Below are 23,029 nucleotides of genomic sequence, written 5' to 3' on the forward strand. Positions count from 1 at the left end.
TTTGTGAGCGAGCTTCTGAGAGAAAGCTTTGCTGCTAATACTGCTGCTGCTGCTGCTGCTGCCAAGATGGCCGAGCGCTTATACGTAGAGGAGCATGTCGCTGTGCTAGGCAGGTGGAGCAGCCAGAGATTATGCACACTGCTGGCCGAATGAGTGACGAGGTCAAGCTGCTCGAATCGTTAAGGTGCAGTGAGATGATGCTGTTCAACGCTTGGCGATCGAACGGGCTGTTGTAGCCAATGTCCGTACTCCTCCAACAGGTAAACAACAGGTAAAGAGTGTGTTGATACGGAGGCCGATGCAGATGAGCATGAAGGCAGGGAGGCAGGCATTCGACGGAGATGTTGACTGCGCTTTCCAAAAAATAAAGTTGGGAATCAATCGCATTTGGGGCTCAACATCATCAAACAACAGGCACATCACCAGTCCGCTTTGCCAGGCAACCGTTGCGAGGCGGTGTTATTTAGATTTTCTTGAACAGAAAAACAGGGAGGTAAATTCACGTCGCAAATAAAGGATCCAAAAATGGTTCAATTTTAGTCATGATCATCATCATTGTCATCTTACAAGCAAGCTCTGTCATTTGACTGGCCAGCACACGAAGACAAGCTCAGCGGTCCGGCCACAGGATTTTATTACTCAATCCAAATAGGCAATACGGACGGACAAATTCATGTCTCGATGCTATGCGTCATTTCCTGGTTTCAAGGTCGGCCTTCAAGCCTTGATGCCCTGGCCAACAAGGTATCGGCTGATCTCGTTATAGAGCTCCACCTGATCTTGGAGCGTGAGCTGCGTGACAACCGTCTGCAGCACCGATCCAACCGTTACGTGGTGTTCTCGGATCAGCGACGAGTAGTAGACGTACGAAAAAAGTCCCATGAGGAACTGGCAGTCAAAACGGTCTGTGAGGCCGCCGTGTCCAGGGATGCTGTCGCCGAAGTCCTTGATGTTGAAAGCGCGCTTGAAACCACTCGCAAAGAAGCCACCGAATGGTGCCACTAAGCTGGCAAACGCAGCCATCACCAGAGCATGCAGCTGGAACGGCGTCCAAGGCATCGCCGAGACGCGGTGTCCGACGATCGAAGAAGCTAGCGACGCGATGGCGGGGGGGAGCGAGAGGTAGTGCCAGTGGAATACCGGATTTACCTCGCAGCTCACCTCCTTGAACGCGTTCATACCCAGGCTCACCGCGGGGCAGATCATGTAGTTGTATCGCTGAAAGAACGTCGCCCATCCGTAAGCGAAGATCTCGGTGATGACGAAGGCTCCCACGAATCCCTCGACCGTCTTCTTGGGGCTGAGGTCGATGAGGGGCGTCTTGCCGAACGTCATGCCACAGATATATGCAAACACATCATTGCAGACCACCAGCGAGGCAGGCACCCACAGCCAGATGAGGCCCTCGAGGATGTTGTTGACAATAAAGTGGCTCGAAAACACGATGAGAAGCAACGACATGTGTACCCAGCAGAACAGGCCGAACTGGTGCTTGAGGTTGCGACGCTTGAGGTTCGAGACGAATGCCATGAAGCCAAACACGTACAGCATGAAGGAGAGGAAGCGATGGTGTCGTGCGAAGGGGATAAAGTAGGCGTCGACGAACACAATGTGCTTGAAGTAGTAGATGATCGATTCGCCGTAGAGAAAGTAGTTGGTCACAGCGAAAAAGTACCAGCTGAGCGTCTTGCTCCAGAGCTGATCGCGGCGGCCCTCGAGGCGCTTCTGGATGCGCTCCTCTTCGTCGTCGTCCTCCACCTCGCTCGTTGCAGCGCTGGTGGGAGCCGACGACATGCGGCTCGAACGTCCTCCTCCACCCGTGACAGACGGTCTGCCGGGAATGTTGAAGAGGGCGACAATTTCGCGGTAGACGAGCGTCTGCGAGATCATGACGAGCAAGATCATGTACGGATGACCGAGGAGCAACAAGCCGATGAAGCCGCCAATCATGATGAGAGTGTAGAGTGTCCTCTCGTAGATCTTTTTCCACTTGGCCTTTGCGGCAGCGGCAGCATCATCCTGGATCTGCTGCGACGGCTGCTTGGACAATGATTGGCGTTTGGGCGCCTCAGACTGAGGTGGTCGCTGGGGAGTCTGGATCTTGACATCTCGGGCAACGTCATCGGATCCAGCAGCCTTAGGCGCAGAATTGAGAATCGATTCGGGCCGGTCCAAATTGGCTTGTGCTGACTTGGCCGCAGCGGGAGCCGCGGTCTTTTGTTCGGCCTCGGTGCCTTGCCTGGGTGCTTGGCCAGTAAAAGGAGCGGGAGGCGTAGAGGTCACTTTGCTCTGTGCACCGAGCTTCTCCACAGTAGCGGAAGTGAGCGATTCGTGTCCGTTGGCTCCATTGGCACTGTTCAATCCGTTGGAGGCAGGCGGCTTGGCAGCTTGGCCGGATGCAGTCCCTTGGGAGGACAATTCTGCTGCCGCCTTGCCCGTCTGGGGCTCGGTTTTTTGCGGCGGGGCGGCGGCGGTGTTGTCCTGCTTGGCAGCCTTGTTCTTGTTGTCCTTGGCGGTCGAGGGCTGCGAAGCGGGCTGAGCTGGCTTGACTGGCTGCGGCTCCTCGACGATCTCTTCCTCGTCGGATTCGATCTCTTCGACCTGGAGCGCCTCAAAGGCGGTGCGCGAAGCGAAACGGCCTCCGTTGTGCGACGAAGCCATCGCGGATACCAGGACAGACTGCGAAAGTGGTGATCTGGGTGAAAGGTGTTGGTGGAGGCAACAAAGCAAAGACACAAGACGGAAACCGACTGAGCGCCTTTTGATTCGATTGCACACGGGCCAATTTAGTTTTGTTCGATCAGTGTGACCCAAAGCGAAGATTCTGTCAAAACTGTTGTGAATGCGGGCGAGCGAGCGCATTAATAGACGCATTCCCGACAAGCCGTCTGTTGGCTGTGGAGGTGGATAAATTCGAAAATCGGCGCTCTCAGGCGCTGCTCGCACAAAGACAATGATGACTTCACCTTGATGCGGTCTTTTTTGTCCTCGAATGGAATGGAATGCTTCCCTGTCTGTTTTGTCTATTTGTAACAACGCGATTTCGCGCGGGCGGTGAGTCGAAGACCGGTCTAACAAATTTAGTTGCCCAAGGTTTCGACGTAACATTGCTAAAATCCGTCACTTTCCTGCCCTGCTTCGAGAAGAGAGATTCTACCAATGCCGCAGTGTGCACAATTGTAGACCAAGGCGAGAATGTCGAGCAGTTCTTGTGGCCTGCTTGCAACTACTGCACACAGGCCCCGACCGGAATTGCTCGAGCAAACACCGCGCTGAGCTGTGCTGGCTTGCGCGAGGTCGTTTCTTCGCGTCTAGCGTTGAAGAGCGCCAGGCAAAGCGCCGTCAGGAGTCGAACCGCAACCACTCCAAGCAACGACCTGGCGCAACGAGAGCGTTGAGAGCCTCCGTGGCCGGCCGCCACCTCGCCGGAGAAAAATGTAGGCGACGCCGAAGCGAGTTCAAAGGGCGCGCCTATTGGCTGTAGCCAGTCGATCAACGAGCAGCTCGTGCATGACTTGCTGCAGGTTTGGTTTCAAAATCATCCAACCTTCGGTGCAGCCCGAATCTTCCTTGCACAACATTTGGCACGCTAGACCGTCCTGTTGGCCATCTCATCGTTTACGGTGGGAGCGAAAGGGGCTTGATCGCCTTCGCTCAAAACAGGGGTGAACACTTTTCCATGCTCGTGTGGAAGCACTGCCACCCACGGCTGGGACGTTGTTTTCTTCGCAGCAGTTCAAAGGGACCGCACCTCGAAGCTTAGAAGGCGTCGTGGCCATTGTGTTGAGATTGCTGCGCCGAACATGCCGAGTCAGCGGAACAAGACAAGATGTGATTCGCTTCTTCGCGATGCCAAAAGTTCGAATATGACGGAGTCTTTGTCGCTTTTGACCCCCTGCAGCAGACACGTCGCTGCCACCGCTGTGGGCAGCGTGTCACACCGCACAATCCTCTGACGCACTACGCAGATCATGGGCGAGGCCACGCAGCAAGCCTTTTTTCGTGCTTAAAATTATAAGTTTTTCGTTTTCCGAAGCTGAGCCCACCATCGATACGGTCAAATTCGGACGGCGCCTTCATTTATGACGATGATGAAGCCAGGGTAGGGTTCAAGCGTCTCAAATGGCACTGTACCGCCATTGTTGACAGCAAGAAGATGGATCAGGGGAGCTCAGGCACCTCATTTGAATGAGACTGAGGTGGTAGCACGGCGCAATGTTCGCGCTCTTCATGGTTTAATACGCCAAGACCGGCTTGTCACACGCAGTCCGTTTTGCGATATTTATGCAGCCGGTCCAATAGTCCCGCATTCTCGCGCAATTGACGGCGACAAGAGAACTGAGGTGCAGCATAAGAGAAGGACTCGTCGCGTATGATGCTGCGTACGATCGAGTTCGACATTGCATGAGCTCACCGACTCCGCTGCTTCTAGGACAGGTGAAGGTCCGCCCACTCTGGAGAAAAGGGAGACGCAAAGCCTATCTATCTTTCCTGCTTCGCGCAGGGCGAGATGCTGTCCACCGTTCCAACGTTATCTCTGTGATCGCGGTCTCTCGCTACGACGCTCGTATTCGCAAAGCTAACCAGATCTAGCTCAAGAGCGGAGCTTCATTGCACCAACTCTATCTGGTGCAAAATTTGATCCCCGTGGTGAGATTTGTTTTTTTTTTAAAAAAAGGAGAGAAAGATAAAGTAAGACAAGATGGCGGCTGATCTGCTGCGAGTGAAAGTAACCTACATGTCCCACGCGCATGCTGGATTCTTTCTTTTCTTTTCTCCCTACCCGACCTCTCGGCTGTGCTTCCCGACGCGTACAAAGCTGCGCACGATCCGTATTGAACTAGCTGTATCTCTGTTCGAAATCCTGATGATGTTATCTGTTGTGAAAGATCATAGTGTCAAGCATGGTCGGATGTCAGTCCGAGAGGTGAGGTCGCTACGTCGAAGAAGAGGTGGTGTATGGCCTGCCAAGCGGAAAGTACGCACGCAAGTACGTCGCGAAGGGTGGTTTCACACTTCGCTCTTAGTCTCGAATTGACGGTCGGCACGAGCCGAGTCATGCGCAACTCAACACACCGGACCCTCCCTTTTTTTTTTATTTTTTTTTTTTACTACCTCTCTCTCTCACTGTGTCTCTGTGTTTTTTTTTTTCGGTGGTTCGACATCTGTTGCTCCTCCTGCACCTGGCCCCTTACAGTTGAACTCCTCCCACCTGTCCTGTTTTGCCCTCGCTCGGCCCGCTCGGACGGCTGTGTGCCTGTGCCTTTATCGTCGCTCGAAGCTAGGTCTGAGTAGTGGCGTTCTGAATACCAACCGCATTCAAGCTGGCCGGCCAGCTGGCTGTGCTCTGCTCGAGCGGCCGCTTGCTCTAGCTCTCGAGCTCGACAAAGGAGAGGAGCGCGCCGGCACTGTTTCTGTCAGAGTTGGCCTCGCTATCCCGGTGCGGCCTATCACATCCCGCGCACAATGGTTATAGTCACATCACCTCTTCCGCGACTTCATCTGGCCGCGCGCGTGACGATTGACGCTCTCGATATCCGCGCGCACGCACGAACTAACGCTGGTAGGCAGGAGGCTTGCCTTTGAGAGGAGACACTCTTTCTTGCTCCTGCAGGTCTAACTTGGCGAATCTGCCTGCTCCTGCGCATGCACCTTGTCTTGCCCATGTCGATGCAATTTAAATATGTTGATTGGCCCTGTGTTTCGGCTCTGCCGAGATCAACCCACCACAGCACAGTTTTCAGACACAGCGTTGGTTGTTGTGGTAGTTGACCGAGTGCAGAGTCGGAGAGTGTTGTCGAAAAGGGGCTGGCTGCTGGCAGCGTGCGTGTCACGCCCTTCCCCCCCATCCAAGCTTGCACCTTGCGAGAGAAAGTCAGCGAAGCGCTCCGAAAGGCCCAAACAGAAAACACAAGGAGTGCGGCTGCTCCGCTCCCCCCTTTGAATTATTGCCTGCCGCACGCTTGTCTGCGCAGTCTGCCTGTCTGCTGGTCACGTTTCGTTCTCCTTTATATAGTCGACTGCGCATCATCATCAGCCTTTCCTCATCTCTGCAACACCTACCTCTTTTCGTTTTTCTCGTCTTCATCGACAATCACATCGTCCACCACCACCCTTCGACCTTTGTTCAACCACCACCTGCTACAATCGCCATGTCTGCTGCTCCCGAGACCACCCCTGCCGTCGCCGCTCCCGTCGAGGAGGTCGCCGCTCCTGTCGTTGAGGAGACTCCCGCTGTCACCGAGGCTGCTGTTGCTCCCGTCGAGGAGGCTTCTGCCCCTGTCGAGACCGTAAGTGTTACTCTTCCGTCCTCTTGATGAGCTTTTCATCATCTCTTCCTGCTGCAGTCTGCTCCAGACTGAAGAGTACTGACTGTCTTAACACGGACCCCCTCTCTTATCCCTGCGTATCCCGACAGGCTGCCGCCGCCCCAGCCATTGAGGAAGCTGCCACCACCGAGGCTGTCCCCGCCACCGAGGAGACCGCTGCTACTGAGGCTGCCCCTGCTGCTGAGGAGGCCAAGCCCGAAGAGGCCGCCGCTGCCACCGAGGAGTCTGCCAAAGAGACCACCCCCAAGAAGGAGAAGCGCCAGTCGTTCCTCGGCAAGCTCATCGGTGCCTTCAAGGAGAAGACCGCCAAGAAGGAGAAGCCCGCTACTCCCACCAAGGAGGAGCCCACCGCCGAGGAGGCCGCCCCCGTTGAGGAAGCTGCTGCTCCAGTCGAATCCACCGAGGAGGCTGCTGTTGCCCCTGTTGCTGTCGAAGAGACTCCCGCCGCTGTCGAGGAGGCCGCCGCCCCCGCCGAGGCCGCCCCTGCCGCCGAGGAGGCCAAGGATGTCAAGATCGACGAGGCCGCCAAGGGTGACGCTGCCGCCCCCGACGTTGCTGCTCAGAAGATCAAGCTTGGTCGTCGTCTGAGCGGCAAGTTCGGTGCCCTCTTCCACAAGCAGCCCAAGAAGGCTGAGGAGAAGCCCGCCGAGGAGACCGCCGCCCCTGCTGAGGCTGAGGCTGCTGCTGCTACTGAGGAGCAGGAGGCCAGCCCCGTCACCGAGAAGGTTGCCGAGGATGTCATTGCCCCTCCCACTGCTGCTGCCCCTGTTGCCGTTGCGCCCGTCGCTGCTGCTGCTTAAAGCGATCCTCCCTTGACGGTTGCATCTGCTTTCCTCTTCTCCTGACGATACACCTGTTCCGGATTCTTCTGCATGCCCTCTTTCCGTTTCCGGGTCCGCGGCTCTTTGATTCTCTCTTGTCCTCCTCTTGCTCCCGTGAGAAGCGGAATGTGTCTCACTCTCTGTGGACACGCTGCTCTCTCTCTCACCAGCGAGCTTGACTATACCCCCCGAACTCGACAAGGTTCGATCATGCACCATGATTCCCCCGTTTCGCGACAAAGCAACAAATACCACCTGCACGCCTTTAATAGACGGCTCTCTCTCATGACGCAACCCCCGTCTTTAGGGCCTAACGATATCCTTCTCAACTCCCATCCTCCTGATGTACGAAAGCTTCCGTTGTCTCTTCGCGTTCTCGCGACTGAATGTCAATAAGTTCTCCTCCCCTGTTCAATTTTGCAGCGAAGTCGTGAGACGGTGTAGAGGTGAGCGGATGCGGTGAGGCACAAGTTGCGGATGGTGAGGAAGACGCGTTCGTTTGAGGGTGCGAGGGTCTCTCTGATTTGGAACGGCACGTGGAAGGGGAAGCAACACGTGTTTCGCTGTCATATGCTGTCACCGCGTCGCACTCTGTCAACACTCTTGACTCACATTGTTGCGCACTGTTTCCGAAAGACGCACGCGATGCGCACACAGACGAGCAAGCAATCCATGGGTACAAATAAAGATAAACGAGATCGGAGGCACAAGGAGCGAAAGAGAGAGAGAGAGAGACCGGAGCAGATCGATTGGACGATCCGTGTGGAGAAGCAGAGTGAATGAAGAAGAAAAAGGGTGCAGAAACGGAGAGGTATCTATCTATCCCGAAACCGCGCATTGCTGCAGGCTGGCTATCCCGACTGAGGTGGCGGCAGCTGGAAGTCGGCTAGATCACGTAAACCCTCCGAGGTTCTGCGCTTTCGCGACCCTTCTCCACCCAACTGTCCCAGCGCCGACGACGAGTTGTTACCCTCATTACTATCGTTTGCTTGCACCAACGGCGTAAACGAGAACCACGTCGAATCGGCCGGCGAAGGACCCTCCAACCCGTTACTTGGCGGAAACGGGCTCGAAGCCGGAAAGTTGCCGTTATAGCCAGAAGCCATGCCACTGCTGCCGTTATTATTGTTGTTATTGTTGTTGCTACTGTTCGCGCCCTGCTGCTGTGACTGAGGCTGCTGCGGCTGCGGTTGCTGCTGCTGTTGACCTTGCTGTGGCTGTGACTGCGACTGCGACTGCTGCTGCGGCGGCAACGACTGAGCTTGCTGCAAAGGTGTCCCCTGTGCTTGATTCTGGTTGAGATTGTTGCGCTGCGCTTGCCCAGGCATCTGCTGTTGAGACCCTTGCTGTAGGTTGGCGTACATGCTGCTGCCAAAGCTGCCGTACGCATTGTTGTTCGCCTGACCCGGCTGCTGCTGCTGCTGCTGCTGCTGCTGCTGCTGCTGTTGATTCTGCAACAAAGTGTACGCGCCTGGGATGCTGCCGCCAAACGGATGGTTGTTCTGTTCCATCTGGTAGGCGCCCATGCCCATGTTGCCCTGCCCGTTGTTGGTATTGTTGGGAGATGCAAAGGCATTGGCATCGAACCCAGGGATGCCCGCAAAGAGCGCGGCGTAATCCGCGTCGCCAAAATTCGCGAACTGGGCCAGGTTGGCAGCCGAAAGGTCTTGCCCCTGAGCCGGGAACGGCATCGACTGCGGACCGCCGAGATGTGGCACGCTCTGTGCCGTGCCCAGAGGCTGAGGTGCGTTGTTCTGCAAGAAGGCGAGATTGGCAAAGTTTTGGGTGGCTATGTTCGCTTGCGCGTTCTGCGCTTGGTCTTGCATCGATTGAGAGGACGGCTGCTGCTGCTGCTGCTGGCCACCACTCAACGCTAAGCTCGAGTCGTCGCCAGAAAGACCGAGATTGCTTGGCAAAGCACTGTTGCCCTGCGAAGCTGCGCCAACAAGCGGCAGGGACTCACCAAAGTTGAAATTGTTGGCCAACGGGCTTCCATAGTTGTTGGCGGCCTGGTTGAGACCGAGACCGAGCGGGGAGGTACGCTGACTATGGTTTTGATGCGCGTGCGAGCCTTGAATCAGGTAAGGTGGGTTCGTGGTATGGGAAGAGGGTCCGAACTTGGAGCTGACAGTTCGGACGGGCGAGCCGTGGATGCTGCTTGGGCCTGCACTGCCTGCGCGACTGTGGGCATTGTTCTTGACGACATTGGCCACACGGCCCGTCTTCCAGGCTTCCTGCGCTTCGGGGCTGAGCGTCCACCAGCTACCTTTTCCAGCGGCGCTGCTGGGCCTGGGCACCTTGACAAAGAGGTTGCCCTTGATCGAGAGGGTCGACTTGATGCGGTTCTTGACGCGCGCCTCCCAATCCTTGCCAAAGGCCCACTCGCGGATCTCGGGGAATTTGGAACACATGCCTTCAAAAAGGTCTTGGATGACGAGACGACCACTCTCGCTTTCGGCGATGGTCTGGCAGATCATCTCGCTCCAGTTGAGTCGCTTGCCCGTGATGGCGCTTGCGGCCACACGCGAGTTGCCCCCGGGAGTCGAAGTGCCGGTGCCAGGAAGGCGGCGTGGGGTAGCGCCAGGAGACGAAGCCGCCGAGTTGGGCAGACTGATTGAGTAATCCGAGAGGGCAGAGCTGAGAGCATGTGGGTTGAGGTGGGCGGGTATAGCAGCTGAACCCCCAGTGGCCGCATACTGGGAGAGTTGAGCGTTGGCGTAGGCAAGCGCCGAAGCTGTGTAGGCACCTGAAGGCGAAGCGGGAGCGGTCAATGACGTGCCAACGATGGGATGCGAAAATTGGCTGTTGGGGCCGTGACCGATGGCGGGACTATTGGCACCAGAGCCTTGGTAGGAGGACATGGTGGCGTTCATCTCCATCTCCACTGCTGTCCGTTCCAAGCCTAATACGCTGGAAGCAGAGGATTGCGGTGGCCGATATGCTGAAGATACAGACGGTTCGGGTAGTTGCGTAAGGAAGCCGATCGATGTGACTGAACGATTCGACGTGGATGGCGCGGCGCGGTGGTGTACAGTGCCTTATAGAGAAGAAGTGTCGCGACGGTGATCTGGCGTGGTGTTGCTGTGAGTGGGAAACAATGGCCGAGGCAGAGATATGGCGACCGAATTAAAAAGAACAGTGATCCGCACAAAGCTATGTGGAAACAGGTCGAGCGTTAAAGAGAAGGCCCAAGCGTCTTATCTCCGCGGCGGATTGTTGCTTCTTGTGCGAGATACAAGACGATTGGGATGCACCTTTCGCCGCCGGAGTGGATGCGAAAGAAGAACGAGCTGTTACGGATGGAATGTTGAGAAGACGAATGGGGGGAACAGCTTGCAAGCACAAAGACAGGCAAGGCAGCTGGACGGCGCGTCTGTTGGCGGATGAAAGGGTGTGCTTCGGAAGGGCCGGAATCGAGTCAGATGCAAGCGTGACCACGAAAGAAAGAATAAGCGACTCGATGTTGAGGAGTGTCGGGTCAATCCAGCGTCGTCGGAAGGGGTGCGAACGGTGGCAATGATGGTGATGATAGCGATGAGACGAGATGAGACGAGGCAAAGTGGATCTAACGATAGCGCATCCTGGGATGGCTGGAAGTGTGACTAGCGCGGAACAGAGTACAGGCAGTAAACGGGCACGAGAGGACAGAGAGGCTGAGGCGATCGTCCGCGAGGCAGAGCCGAGAACACGCAGACGCGGGGGCTCTTGGCCGCACAGCTACAGTGGAGCCACAGCGACGAGGAGACAGGCAGTATGAGAGACGGGCCGCATTTTCGTGTGGAGCAGCAGCCAGGCGCGAGGCGGCAGCGGCGTCGAGGTCGTCGTGACCCAACCTCTCCAGCAACCCAATTTAGGACTCGTTGCTCTGTTGCTGTAAGTCCGGTTCAGGGCGACCAAGCAAAGCAAATCAGCAGCAGTCGAAGGTCGAGGCCCACCCAGAACCAAACAGAGGCGCAGCGCAAGAACTGACGAGACGCAACAACCACGCTTTCAGAAAGCAGGTTGCTGAGACGGCACTGCCTTGGGAGAAGCGCCTCGCTGCACAATCCGCGCTTCGACGGTCGCATTTCTCTGGCACTCCTGTGACACTCTCTCGTTCAATTCACCTCATTGGGTGAATTGAGAATGAAAGCCCGTCATCTCAGCAGGTGCCGACGCACCAGAGCCCGATTTCGCAAATGGTCACCCTGCAGCATTTTTTTGTAATGGTAAATACAAATTGCTTAGAACGCGGTTCCACCGGAAACACAAGCAGTCGTAGTCGAATCTTGAAATCAGCCCACGACCTCAATTGCACTGACTCGGAATTGAATTGCTTTTGAAAAGGCATAGGTCTGTACAGCTATCCATCATCGTCCTCAAGACGTTCGGTGAGCCATAGCAGATGTAGTAGATACTGTCGGTGTCTTGCAACTTGGTCTCTGTATCAGCTCGGCAAGAACCAACAAGGACGACCGCGCAAGTCGTGATCCTATTGCAGGCTTTTGTAGGGCACCACGGCTCGTGTAGCACAAGTTCGTACTATCGTGAAGATGGCTCTTGATTCGTCCTTCGCATTTCGAACACCGCTGCTGGATGCCACGACCACCGCTCAGAAGCATCTATTTGCCCGCCGAGAAGCCCCGTCCAACTCTCCGAAGAGCCTGTGAGCTGCGTCAGCGAAAAGGTGCCAAGAAGCCACCGACCCTCCAACCAGCAAGACCTCACAGTACATTTCAGTAAGGGTACCAAGCTGTCAAAGGATAGGCAGCGCAAGTAGCTGCTGAGTGTCCTGGTTGCTAGATTACTTTTTGATGCTACTTTGTGCCTTTGCCTGAAGTGGATTAGTGGATTAGCTTGACCGTGATCAAGGCAAGCTGCTAAGTATGGCGTCGCCGCTCGCTTTCGGGTTGTGGAGGTGTCAATAAAAAAAAAACCCCACTTCAGAAGAAAACAACGGACGACACCTGCGGCTGAGCAGACCACGCCAAAGCTTTTGCTTCGAGGCGGCCCCTGTCTTTCATCGTCGCTCTGCATCTATTCCTCGGCATCGTGCGTACAGGCATCGTCACTCTTGCTCTGTACCTTTATCAAGGCCATCCAGTCTGGCACAACCCTGGCTGCTCACATCTGCGGCGATCCAGACTCAACATCTTGCGGTCGACGTACTGCACTTGGAGCAGTCGGTCGACTGGGCAGCATCCCATGCAGCCTTCCCTTGCATCGAGTTTATGAAGCCGTCCGCACTCTATTGCTAACCTGTTTGTCAAGCCGCATTCAACCAAGGCTCGACTGTTCCCGCTCATCTCATTCTGAAAGCACGCGCAGTCAGGAATGGGAAGCTACCGCTTTGTCCTCGTCAAACCTGCGGCTCGGCCAGCCTATCCACTGTTCGGCGTGCTTCCCTTCCCGGCCACGGTTCCCGTCCAGGCTCTGCTCGTGCTCGGCACCTTCCTCATCCTCCTCATCGTCCTAGCTGCATACAGCGACATGCTCAAGCCAGGCCTGTTAGCAGCATCACGCCTTCATCCATATACCCCGTCCGCATCTTCCTCCGACAAATCGCACTCATTGCGGCGGCCTCGCTCGACTGCTTCAGCCTCTTCCTCAAGAGCTTCTTCCTCATCAAGGGCTCGCTTGTCCAACCCGAAGTATAAAGGCCTTCGCAATACAGGCAACACTTGCTTCTTCAATTCCACCTTGCAATCGATCTCATCCTTGTCGCTCTTTCGCAAGTACCTCTACTTCCTCGTGCAGCAAGCAGAGCGTTGGGATACGCCCACACCCGTCATCGATGCGCTGCTAGAGCTCATCCAAGAGCTTGCTACTCCGGCAGAACGCAATGTCGCCATCAATCCTCTGCAGCTTGTGCACGCCCTGCAGAACCTGCCTTCCTCCTCAATAAGGAGCTTGGTAGGTGCCCACCAGCAACAGGATGCCCACGAGCTGTTTGCACTCCTCAACGAAGCAGTCGATACCGAGGCAAAAGCCATTCAGCATGAGCGATCTAGTGCGCTCGACACAGAGCAAGCAGGGCTTCGAGCGCTCATGGCGCCCTCCCTCTCTTGGAGCGGACGTGGCGTGTACGCAGATCCGACACATGCCCAGAGCAAGAGCATGGTCAACGGCACGTCGAACCCACTGCAAGTTCTTGGCATGGCGACAGACGACGGCTCGACAACTTCGGCAGACGCACCATCCACAAGCAGCAGCGACGACATGCTCATGATTTCACCCTTCGACGCGCTCTTGGCGCAGCGCACCATCTGCCTCGACTGCGGATACTGCGAAGCCATCCGCCACTTTTCTACCTCTGAAATCTCACTCTCGGTGCCCGCAATCAATGTGCGAACACGAACATCGGAAATTACGGGCACCTCGGCCTGCTCGTTGCAAGAATGCCTTGCGCTGTGGTCTGACTTGGAGAAGGTCGATTGGATCTGCTGGAACTGCACCCTGCGCAACACGTTGCAGGGTGTGCAGGCAGATATTGCGTCCAAGGGTCCGGCTTCTGTCGCTTCCAAGTCAAATGGAGCCGCTGTCAATGGCAACGCTCATGCTTCTACAAATGGCACCGGCTTGACGCCAGCCAAGAAGAAACGGCTGGCTCAACTGCGGTCGAAAGAGGCCAAGCTGAACCGCATCCTGCAGTCAGGTCTTTCGGAGGACGAGCTGAAGCAGGCTAGCGACGACACTGCTTCGCCGTGGCACAATGTGTTGAACAATGTGCCACTCAAAAAGACCATCAGCCGGCTGTCCACCAAGCAAATCATGATCTCGAGACCGCCGCGCATTCTGGCATTGCACCTCAACCGGTCTTCCTACTCGGCGTCTTCGTGGGCCCCATCCAAGAATAACCGACACGTGCTGTTTCCGGAATACCTCGACCTAGGCGACTTCACCTTGCAGGGCAGTATCTCACTGGATGGTCGCCTAGCCATGAACTCGAACCCTTCGCATAGCAGAAGTAACGATAGGACCGAAGGGAGGTCTGAATCGGTGTATCGTCTCGCAGCGATCGTTGTGCACTACGGTTCGCACTCCTTTGGACACTATATTGCGTTCAAGCGTGTACCGGCGTACGAGGTGGGGTACGATGGAATCAATGACGCAGGTGAAACAGCAGCAGCTGCGGATAAAGATGGGTGGTTGAGGATCTCGGACGAGAGCGTTACGCGGGCGACGATTCAGCAGGTCAAGCAGGAGAATCCGTATATGCTGTTTTACGAGTTAATGCCTTCACGGTCACAGGTTCTGCAGCAGGAGGGGAAGATGGAGTTGCCGGAGGGCGATGCAGATTATGCGACGCTGCAGAGAGCCATTGCTGGGGCTATGGCTGCAAATGGCAATGGCGGCCATGCGCAGAGCGCGAGCAGCCAGCAGGATGCGGTGGCCGACGTGGCAGTGGCGGGAACGGCGGCGAGGGTGAGTCCTGCATCAAGCTCGTTGAGGATCCGACCACGGACGGTGCATCGATGGAGCACCCCGCCCGTTGCATAACTTAGCTTAACCTCTGCTTGCGGCAGTATTGGCATGGCTGGAAGCACTGACAATGAACAATCTCCGCGGCTCTTCACGGCTTGTTACGGGCGAAGTGACTGGTCTGTAAGTTATGCAGCAAGTTGCAGTCGATGCACGGTGTGGTATCTAAACAAAACAATGAGGGCAACAGCAATCACCATGGTTGTGGCGGCGACTTCTGCTGAGCATGCTGCTGAGCATTCTGCTGCTGTTGCGACTTTGAATCTCTGTCCTTTGACGCCTTGGTCTCCACCTTGACATAGTCGTCGTTACCTTCCGCTGCGCCCGCCCCAGTCGCATCCTCCTTATCTTTCTTAACACCCATATAGATCTCACCGACGATGCCCAAGGCCTGCGCCCTCAGACGCTGCGTCTCCTTGCCAATACTGGAGTCGTACAGCACGGCCTCGCTCACCTCCCTAATGACGCTCTCAACCTCAAGCTTGGCGCCCTTGAACAACGCGCGCATTCCCTTCTCCGCCGCCTGCTCCTCCAGCTCCCTCTTGCGCTCGACGGTGATCCCGGCCTCCTCTGCCTTGGCCAGCTCCTCAAAGACGTTCTTCAACTCGAGCGCGGCACGAACCGTCGACACGGTCTCACGCACCACGTGGATGCTCGAAGCAGCCGAGTGAAAGACGCCTCCGAACGAGCCCAGGAAGCCGGTGCTGGCTAGATAGTGCTTGCTCTTGGCCGAGTAAACAAAGCCGACGGCGTTGAGCAGTTCGACGCCGTACGACTCGTTCTTGAGCTCCTCGGCCTCGAGGCGTGTGATCTCGCGGAAACTCTTTTCGACTTCCTTTTCGAGCACGGGGTCGTTGGCGTTGCGTACGCTTTCGGTGTAGATGCTGAGTTTGCGAATGAGCTTCTCGACGAGTTTGGCAACTCGCTCTTGACGCTGCTTTTCGCGCTCGGCAGTCTGTTTGCGTTCTTTTTCCTCCTTGGCTGCTTTCTGCTCTGGCGTGAGGGCGGGCTTGGAAGACGAGGAGACAGAGCCGTCGGCACCCGCTTCACCAGTGGCAGCAGCGGAGTCGTCGCCGTTGGCCTGGCGCTCCAAGTCGTCCGAGTCCTGCTGCAGCGCCTCCTTCATGTCCTTGCCGATCGAAATGGTTCCAATGATGTCGGCGAAGCGCTCACCGCCGAAGAGCGACCCAAATACCTCTTCCGGATCAACAAAACCGTCTTCGGGCGTCAAACCAGGCGTGCTCGCGCCAAACTCGTTGTACTTGTGTCTCAGCTCGGCATCCGACAGTACATGGTACGCCGTCGCGAGCTCCTTGAACTTTTCCTCCACCTCCGGGTCATTCGGGTTCTTGTCCGGATGAAGCTTGATGGCGAGCTTTCGATACGCTTTCTTGATCTCTTCGATCGTTGCACTGGCGGGCACGCCGAGGATGTCGTAATACGTCATGTCGAGCGGGTTGTCATCGGTGCCTATGCGTCGTTTGCGTGCAACGTCCTTGCCACCAGACTTGCGTGCTTCACGCACCATCTTTGTTGCTCCTGGAGGCTCAAACTGCTTGTTGCAGCTACAGCATGTGACGGTGAACGACGTCTCGTGGGAAGGTAGCGCAGCGAGGTCGGCGTTGGCTGGGGGAAGGTATTCGATGGAGGCTCGACATGTTGTGTACGGGCACGAGACAGAGACGTAAGGTTGTTTCGGTCTTGAGGATAGATTGATCGACGACATGCTGGGCTGCCACAGTTCGATCTCTTTCAGTGAAAGAAAGAGAGAGGTGAATGGGGATGGTGGAGCAGAGTGTCGTTGGCTGTTTTCGATGACGCTGTCAGACAAAACTCATTTTTTGACGAAAAGCCGATTCTGCGTGTGTTGCGTGTGTTTGCTGTTGTCGTGTGATTGCTGAGTCTGCAGGCCTGGGGCGAGTCTCAATCGTAAGAGGACTACAAGTTGTCTTTTTTTAGTCATAAACCTGAGTTGGATTTTGGTTCGGGATGCGGAAGTGTCAATCTTGATTTTTCTTACTCCGAGAAGAAAGTTGAATCTCGACATCGTCTATGCGTAGTACCACTTAACCACCACTTGCTTCTGTAGTCCAGCCCCCATGAAGCCGCCTAAGAGGTCACCGTTCCTCCACTCGCGGCACGCAGACCTACTCGAGGTCTACCGTAACCTCTATCCGGATCCGCAACGCCCCTTCAGCGTAGCAGAGCGTCATCATGCCCTTTCGACCGTCCAGCTATGGATCAACCGGTCCGCTTGCCCCTTCGCGGTTGAGACCACCGCTCTTCTCGTACAAAGCGTCATCCTCGACGAGACCATGCAGCAGATTGCAGTTTCGACATTTGGCAATGAGGCTGCTTCGACACCCTCGCCGCGGTATGCGCTCGAACAGATGGGAGGAGGCGCCGAGCTGGGTGTGAGGCTCAACTACAGCTTGGCGCTGACACGTTTTGTCAATAGCGTGGTGGACTCGCATCAGACGGGTGGTTTTGCGCAGTCCATTGCTGCGATTGCCACGCGAATCGGTCTTCCGCTTTGGTTTGTCGAGATTCGCCACGCGGCTACGCACGAGGAGTTGCCCAGTATCGGTGTTTGCAGACAAGCAGTTGGCTCTGCACTAGCATGGCTTCACCGCCATTTTTGGGTTCCGCAGCTGTTCGAAGGTCCGAGTGCGCTCCCGGTCAGATCTGGACCGCATGGCCGATCGCAGAACGGCGTCGAAGAAATGGATGTCGACCGAGCAGAGTCTTCCTCTGCGGCCGCTCAAGCCATCAGTGGAGCCTCGACCAGCAAGACTGCTGTCGCCACCGAGGAGGAGCAGCAACACGCTTCACGAACAAAAGAGCGTCGCAAAGCGCTTCAGGACCTCCGTCATACGCTCAAGACGTACCGCCAACTGGCGAAGCAAGTGACACGCGATCGCAGCCTGGTCAACAAGTCCAAGGACGACTTTCGCCGACTGTACAAGCAGGTTGCTGGTTTCGTACTGCGCATACGTACCCTGGAGCCAGACTATGCAGCGCAGCTGATTGACAAGGCGTCGAGTAATAAAAAGGGCAAAGACGAAGAGATGGACGTGAGGGGGGCGGCGGTGATGGATCCCGACGACGTGGACGAGTGCACAAAGTCGGCGCTTTCAGACTTGGTGAATCAGCTGATCCAGCCTGGAGGGTTGATTCCATTGGGCAAAACTAAGCGAGTCTCAGCATCTGCGAAGGACGAGGCTGTCGCGTTGCCCTCCGAACTCACCAGTCTGTGGATACCTCTGCTTGGGTACCTGCGCGATACGTTCGGGCCCATCTTTGGACAGCTTCTCGTCGAAGAGCTTGTTGATGCCGTCGTCCGCGAGCCAGGCTCATTCACAGATCCAGAACACGCTACCTTAGCACGGGCGCGTGACGACTCTGACGCGGACCCAAGCAGCCAATCGTGGAAACCCGCAGCATTCGCTAGTTCCGGATACCGTCCAACAGCCGAAGCGTGGATCCGGTACCTCGTGACCACAGTCCCGCCTGCATCCAATACTGGCAATGCCATACTGAGAGCGCCGACGGCACTCATCACGGACGCCGAGGTGGTGGACATGTGTCTGCCCTTCCGCTCGACCGGCTCCGTGTCACTGCTCGAGTTCCTGTGCGAGAGGAACGCGGAGCTGAAGGCGAGGATTGGGCCTCTGGTAGACGTGCTCAAGGTGTCGTCTTTTGTCACTGCACACGCAGGATTGGAGTCGTCTGAAGGTGCGCTCACGGAGGCAGCAGAGGAGGCGAAGGAGGAGGACGAGGAGGGGGACGAGTCTGGGTTTGAGGCGCAGTTGAAGGCCATGCAGAGGCGGTTGGTGGAGATGGAGGCCGTGACACTGGCTCCATCAGGTACGGAAGAGCAAGGGCAGGACAACGGCGAGGAAGAAGCGGATGCAGCTGTCGCTCTAGCCGCGTCTCACGTTGACACTACAGCGGAAGCTTGCGCAAGGGACGGTGCTACTGCTGCTGTTACTACTACTACTACCAACATGCCCACGGGCTGGAGCATGGCCCCCGCAGACTGGAAGCCTACACCTTTCGGATGTCTCGATGGCAAGATTCCCAACCTTGTCGTCTAGCTGCCATCGCAAGATGGCAAGCTGCTCGACTACTATCAACTCTGCATAATATCAGCTCATGTTGTCTGCAGACTCCGATGGGACCTCGACGAAGCGTGAAGTCTCTATTGGTGAGTGTTCTGGCTTCTAATATCTGGCTTGTTAGATCTAGACAGATACACATACGAGTGACCCGAATCCGGTGGTTGCACGTCGACATTCCAAGCGAGCCTCTATTTTTGGGATCGCGACATCGAAGGGGCGGCGGACATGCGCAAATCGGGCGGTCTGGCACTGTTTGGCAGCAACAGCCCAAGCACCTCATCATCGTGCAGAGAAAAAAAGGGAAGAGGAAATAGAAGTTGAGTAATTTCCATTTCGACCTTTTCTTTCCCCTTGTTTGCGTGCCTCGCGAGCGAGAAATGCTGAAAACACAAAACCCGCATTGGTCAGTGCGCGTTTGTATCACAGAATTCTTCGGGTTCATCGCCGTCAGACGATCACGCTTTTTATTCGGGGTTGTCTCGCATACTGCTTCGAATCCTTACGGCAACACAAATCGGTTTGTTGACCAGAAGGTATTATTTGAGAGCTGGTGTGAACGACAGGTGCGTGTACGGTAGGACTGACTTGGACAAAGATGGGTGCTCTTTCGGAATGAGCGGGCAGGCAATGATTGAACAACTCGTGACGCGTCCCCTCGTCCGTTTTGCGGTTGCGGTTGCGGATGCGTCGGAGGATTCGAGGGATGTCTTGTGTGCGCTCAGACCACGCCTTTCTTTTTAGCCGGTGCAGTCTGCCGCACTGCCCAAATTGGAATCTCTACCGAATGCGATGCAATGCAGGTTCGATGCACACTTGTGGAAAAACGAACAGCCAGCCTCTCTTTGGCTTGCTGCCCTTGACAAAGTCGCGTTGACAGCAGCAGTATCGAAAGTGGCCGTGTGGCAAGACCAGGGCTGAGGATTTCTTCGCGTTTTCATCTGGGAGCGTACACGGCGTAGAGTAGTAGTAATTAGCCCATTAAGAGAGATGACTGGTGCGAACCTGTATAGCGCTGCCGCCCGCGGGCCGTCAACGTCAACTCAGCACCCTCCCGCCAGCCTCATCCACTGTGTCATTCTGGTCTGGTCGCTGGCACACTCTTGCCCTCTCCTCAACTCTCTGTCTCTCTTTACTCCTGTCAATTCATCGCATCTTGATCTCAAACCACCAACACCGACCATCGAGGACGCAACTACTTCTTTCGTTTTTAGATTACTCCGCTTCCCACCCCTCTCACACGGATTCCGACCCGCACCACATCCACCCCCACCTACCCCTCTTTAGCGAAAAGAAGCCACACAATGTCCGACGCAGCCGCCAAGACCAACGCTACCGCCGAGGTGGGCGGAATTGAAGAGTCTGTCACGGACAGCCAGCACGACGCTGCCAAGGTACCCGAGAAGGACGCTACCGAGGAACCCGCCGATGAAGACGAGGACGATGAGGAGGACGAAGACTTTGTAAGCCATCCACCCCTACTTTCCCTCTCTATTTCTCCGCCCCCTGTATCGTGAGAAGTGTTGCTGACACACCGACTCTGCTTTGTACTGTTGGGTTGCGCAGGAGGAAGACGAGGACGACGACGAGGAAGGAGACTACGAAGAAGAGGAGGAGGATGAAGACGACGCCGCCGTCGTAGAAGGTGATGACGAAGAGGCCGACGAGGAAGAAGCACAAGAGTAAGTCACTCTTCACCTTCTCGAACTCTTTTCCCACATTTGCTGAGATTAAACTGACACTGAACTTCTCTCCGTCACTCTCCTCTCCTTGTACTAAATGCATTTTCGAACAAACAGTGACAACGAAGAAGCAGCCGACGACGACGAGGAAGAGGATGAAGAAGACGAAGACGGAGCAGGCCCAGGCAGCAAGAGGAAAGCCGACGACGAGGGAAACGACGAAGACAGCAAAGCTGCCAAGACCGACGAATAAACGCCACCTCTCTTTCTTTCCCGCATCACTCGCCCCTGCGAGTGTGTTCAACACCCTACACTGCTGCATCTCTCTGTATTCCCTTCTCATAACTCGCGCTCCCCTCCAGGGCGAAGAAAAAGACTACATGCTTACTTCTATGTCCGTCCATACCGCTCGTGCGGTGTATTTTGTATGTGTATGAAGCGGAATGCAGACACACCGGCTTGTTGTGTCATTGAGTTATCAGCTTGCTTGCAGAGCGACATGTAATGCTTCGAGGAGGAAAGAAAAAGAGGAGCACCGCCAGCTCGAAACTCGATTTCAAGCACGAGAAGAAGAGAGTGAGCGAGTGAGCGAGCGACTCAAGCGACTCAAACATGCACCACCAGCTCGGGAGGCCAGCGCAAGAAGAGAGAGCCAGAGAGAATAACTGGGAGGAGGGCGAGATCCAAAAGGAGCGACCCGAGAGCTAAAGTCATACCCACCGTCCCACCCAACAGCCATCACGCCGTGCCCTCTGCCAACCTCCCTTATCCACGCACGCTTTGCTTCTTTCCTCACATCTCTTCTCACACCGCATCTCCTGCTCTCCCCACACCTCATCATCAAACAACAGGCGAACGAACGGAAGGGGTATGATTCAACTATGCAAAAAGAAAGAATAAGAATGTCCTGCTAAACCCGCTAGAGCGAAAAACGAAACATAAAGCAATGCGACTACTGCCGGTGGTGGCGTTGCTGAGAACTGACCGGAGGACTCAACATGATCTCGGGAACGTGCGACTTGGGCAGATGCGCAGTCGCGATGTGTGGGCTCTCCGGTGGAGTGGGCACCCCGCTCGAAGCGTGCGAGTAGAATCCAGGTGACGGAGGAGCAAGCATAGGCATCGATGGCAAGAACGGCATCTGTGGCGTGGCAAAGTAAGGCATGGGAACTTGAAGTGCTCCAGAATTGAACATCATCGACGGGCTAGGAGGTGGGAACATCCCCATGCCACCACCCATCTGTGAAGGAGCACCAAAGCCAGTCATTGGCATGCCCTGCATACTCGGCATCGTAGGCATACCAACCATCGATGGGGCAGCAGGGAATCCCGAGTGAGCACCCCAACCACCCATCGAAGGCGAAGCGGTCACGCTGCCGCTGCCGCCACCCAAACTCAGGACCGAGTCTCGACGCATGTCGCGGCCCTGGCCTGATCGAGAGCGCACAGAGCTGAAGCGCGCGTCAGCACCACCACCACTAGGCATCTCAACCAGCCATTCAGCGGGTGCCTCGCTGCGTCGACGAGAAGCACGAGGCACGCGACCAGTACCGTCCATCGTCATGCGACGGTCAGCAGCGCTCATTGTGGCATAAGCAGCAGCAGCGTCCGAGTGGGTGCGCGCTCGTCCCTGGGGTTGGAGTTCGGAGGCGGTCTGACGATGCATGCGGTGGGATGGGTTGAGCGGCGACGACGTCTGCTGTTGCTGCTGCAGGTGTCGTGGCTGCGGTGGTAGCGACATGCGCACCGACCCCGTCGTTGGCGATGACGACCCCGAGTCGGTCTCTGCCGATCGCTGCAGCGTGGGCCGCACCAAGACGCCCGCTTCGGACGCTGCAGCCGAGGGAGCGGTGGACAAGTGGATGAGAGGAGGACGGTGAACACTCATCCTCTGACTATTTCGGATGCTAGCTGGAACGCGAGAAACGTTGCTCTCCGGGCCAGCCTTGCTCTCGTTAGCATCCGACTCGATCGAATGGCTTCTTTGACTCTGTGCACCAGAGTCAAGCGTCATCTGAGAACGATTGTTGCCCGGTGTCAAGGCGGCATCGTGAGTGGACGAGTCGGTCTTGAGGATGCTACCGCTTGGGCTTGTAGACGTCGGCGTTGTCGCCGTCTCGGTCTGCTGAGCGGGCGCGGGCACATAGTCAACATGACGGCCCAAAAGGCGTGCCAGCATCTGCGAGTTGTTGGTGCGGCCGTCGTACTTGGGTCGCGCTTGAATGAGAAGCTTGCAGGCTTGGACAATCTCTTCGTCTGTCCAGAGGGTCCAGCCGATAGCTACACGACGGGTGATGCCCTTCCAATAGGGGCTCGAAGTGGAATGCACCTGCGAAACCAAGCTGCCGCCTTGAACGGTGATGTCAAAGATGCTGGGTTCAGCCTTGACGTCGGCTTGCGGATCGACCTTCAAGGCCCAGTGTTCCGTCTCAAGGCCGCGATTGCGCATGGCGGCTCTGAGGCCATCGGCGTCGATACCGATGAGGTCCTGTGGTACGTCCCGGGAATCGACGGGGGTCGAGACGAGCCAGACTCGTCTTGCTTGCGGGTGAGGCACCGGGTTGACTTCCTCAGCCACCACGGCTTTCGTAGACATGCAAGCACCCATCTTGGTGTGC

At 56.2% G+C, this 23,029-nt stretch overlaps 8 protein-coding genes across 8 annotated transcripts; 4 read left to right on the forward strand and 4 right to left on the reverse strand.

Annotated features, from left to right (window-relative positions):
• Positions 1–717: 717 nt before the first annotated feature.
• Positions 718–2,661, reverse strand: EX895_003339 (uncharacterized protein; the record flags this gene model as incomplete). Its single annotated transcript, XM_029883937.1, has 1 exon — positions 718–2,661. The coding sequence occupies one exon, from the start codon at positions 2,659–2,661 to the stop codon at positions 718–720; it is 1,944 nt and encodes a 647-aa protein (XP_029739743.1).
• A 3,491-nt stretch (positions 2,662–6,152) lies between these two features.
• Positions 6,153–7,129, forward strand: EX895_003340 (uncharacterized protein; the record flags this gene model as incomplete). Its single annotated transcript, XM_029883938.1, has 2 exons — positions 6,153–6,290; positions 6,419–7,129. 2 exons carry the CDS (start codon positions 6,153–6,155, stop codon positions 7,127–7,129), a joined length of 849 nt encoding a protein of 282 aa, XP_029739744.1.
• An 872-nt stretch (positions 7,130–8,001) lies between these two features.
• EX895_003341 (uncharacterized protein) lies at positions 8,002–10,011 on the reverse strand (the record flags this gene model as incomplete). Its single annotated transcript, XM_029883939.1, has 1 exon — positions 8,002–10,011. The coding sequence occupies one exon, from the start codon at positions 10,009–10,011 to the stop codon at positions 8,002–8,004; it is 2,010 nt and encodes a 669-aa protein (XP_029739745.1).
• Positions 10,012–12,463: 2,452 nt separating this feature from the next.
• Positions 12,464–14,629, forward strand: EX895_003342 (uncharacterized protein; the record flags this gene model as incomplete). The annotated part of the gene is made up of 1 exon (XM_029883940.1): positions 12,464–14,629. One exon carries the CDS (start codon positions 12,464–12,466, stop codon positions 14,627–14,629), a length of 2,166 nt encoding a protein of 721 aa, XP_029739746.1.
• Positions 14,630–14,804: 175 nt separating this feature from the next.
• EX895_003343 (uncharacterized protein) lies at positions 14,805–16,337 on the reverse strand (the record flags this gene model as incomplete). Its single annotated transcript, XM_029883941.1, has 1 exon — positions 14,805–16,337. The coding sequence occupies one exon, from the start codon at positions 16,335–16,337 to the stop codon at positions 14,805–14,807; it is 1,533 nt and encodes a 510-aa protein (XP_029739747.1).
• Positions 16,338–16,710: 373 nt separating this feature from the next.
• EX895_003344 (uncharacterized protein) lies at positions 16,711–18,708 on the forward strand (the record flags this gene model as incomplete). Its single annotated transcript, XM_029883942.1, has 1 exon — positions 16,711–18,708. The coding sequence occupies one exon, from the start codon at positions 16,711–16,713 to the stop codon at positions 18,706–18,708; it is 1,998 nt and encodes a 665-aa protein (XP_029739748.1).
• A 1,325-nt stretch (positions 18,709–20,033) lies between these two features.
• On the forward strand, positions 20,034–20,664 carry EX895_003345 (uncharacterized protein; the record flags this gene model as incomplete). Its single annotated transcript, XM_029883943.1, has 3 exons — positions 20,034–20,192; positions 20,296–20,411; positions 20,529–20,664. 3 exons carry the CDS (start codon positions 20,034–20,036, stop codon positions 20,662–20,664), a joined length of 411 nt encoding a protein of 136 aa, XP_029739749.1.
• A 699-nt stretch (positions 20,665–21,363) lies between these two features.
• EX895_003346 (uncharacterized protein) lies at positions 21,364–23,019 on the reverse strand (the record flags this gene model as incomplete). Its single annotated transcript, XM_029883944.1, has 1 exon — positions 21,364–23,019. The coding sequence occupies one exon, from the start codon at positions 23,017–23,019 to the stop codon at positions 21,364–21,366; it is 1,656 nt and encodes a 551-aa protein (XP_029739750.1).
• Between the last annotated feature and the right edge of the window lie 10 nt (positions 23,020–23,029).

Source organism: Sporisorium graminicola, chromosome SGRAM_20, assembly GCF_005498985.1.
Source record: "Sporisorium graminicola strain CBS 10092 chromosome SGRAM_20, whole genome shotgun sequence".
Taxonomy (NCBI): domain Eukaryota; kingdom Fungi; phylum Basidiomycota; class Ustilaginomycetes; order Ustilaginales; family Ustilaginaceae; genus Sporisorium; species Sporisorium graminicola.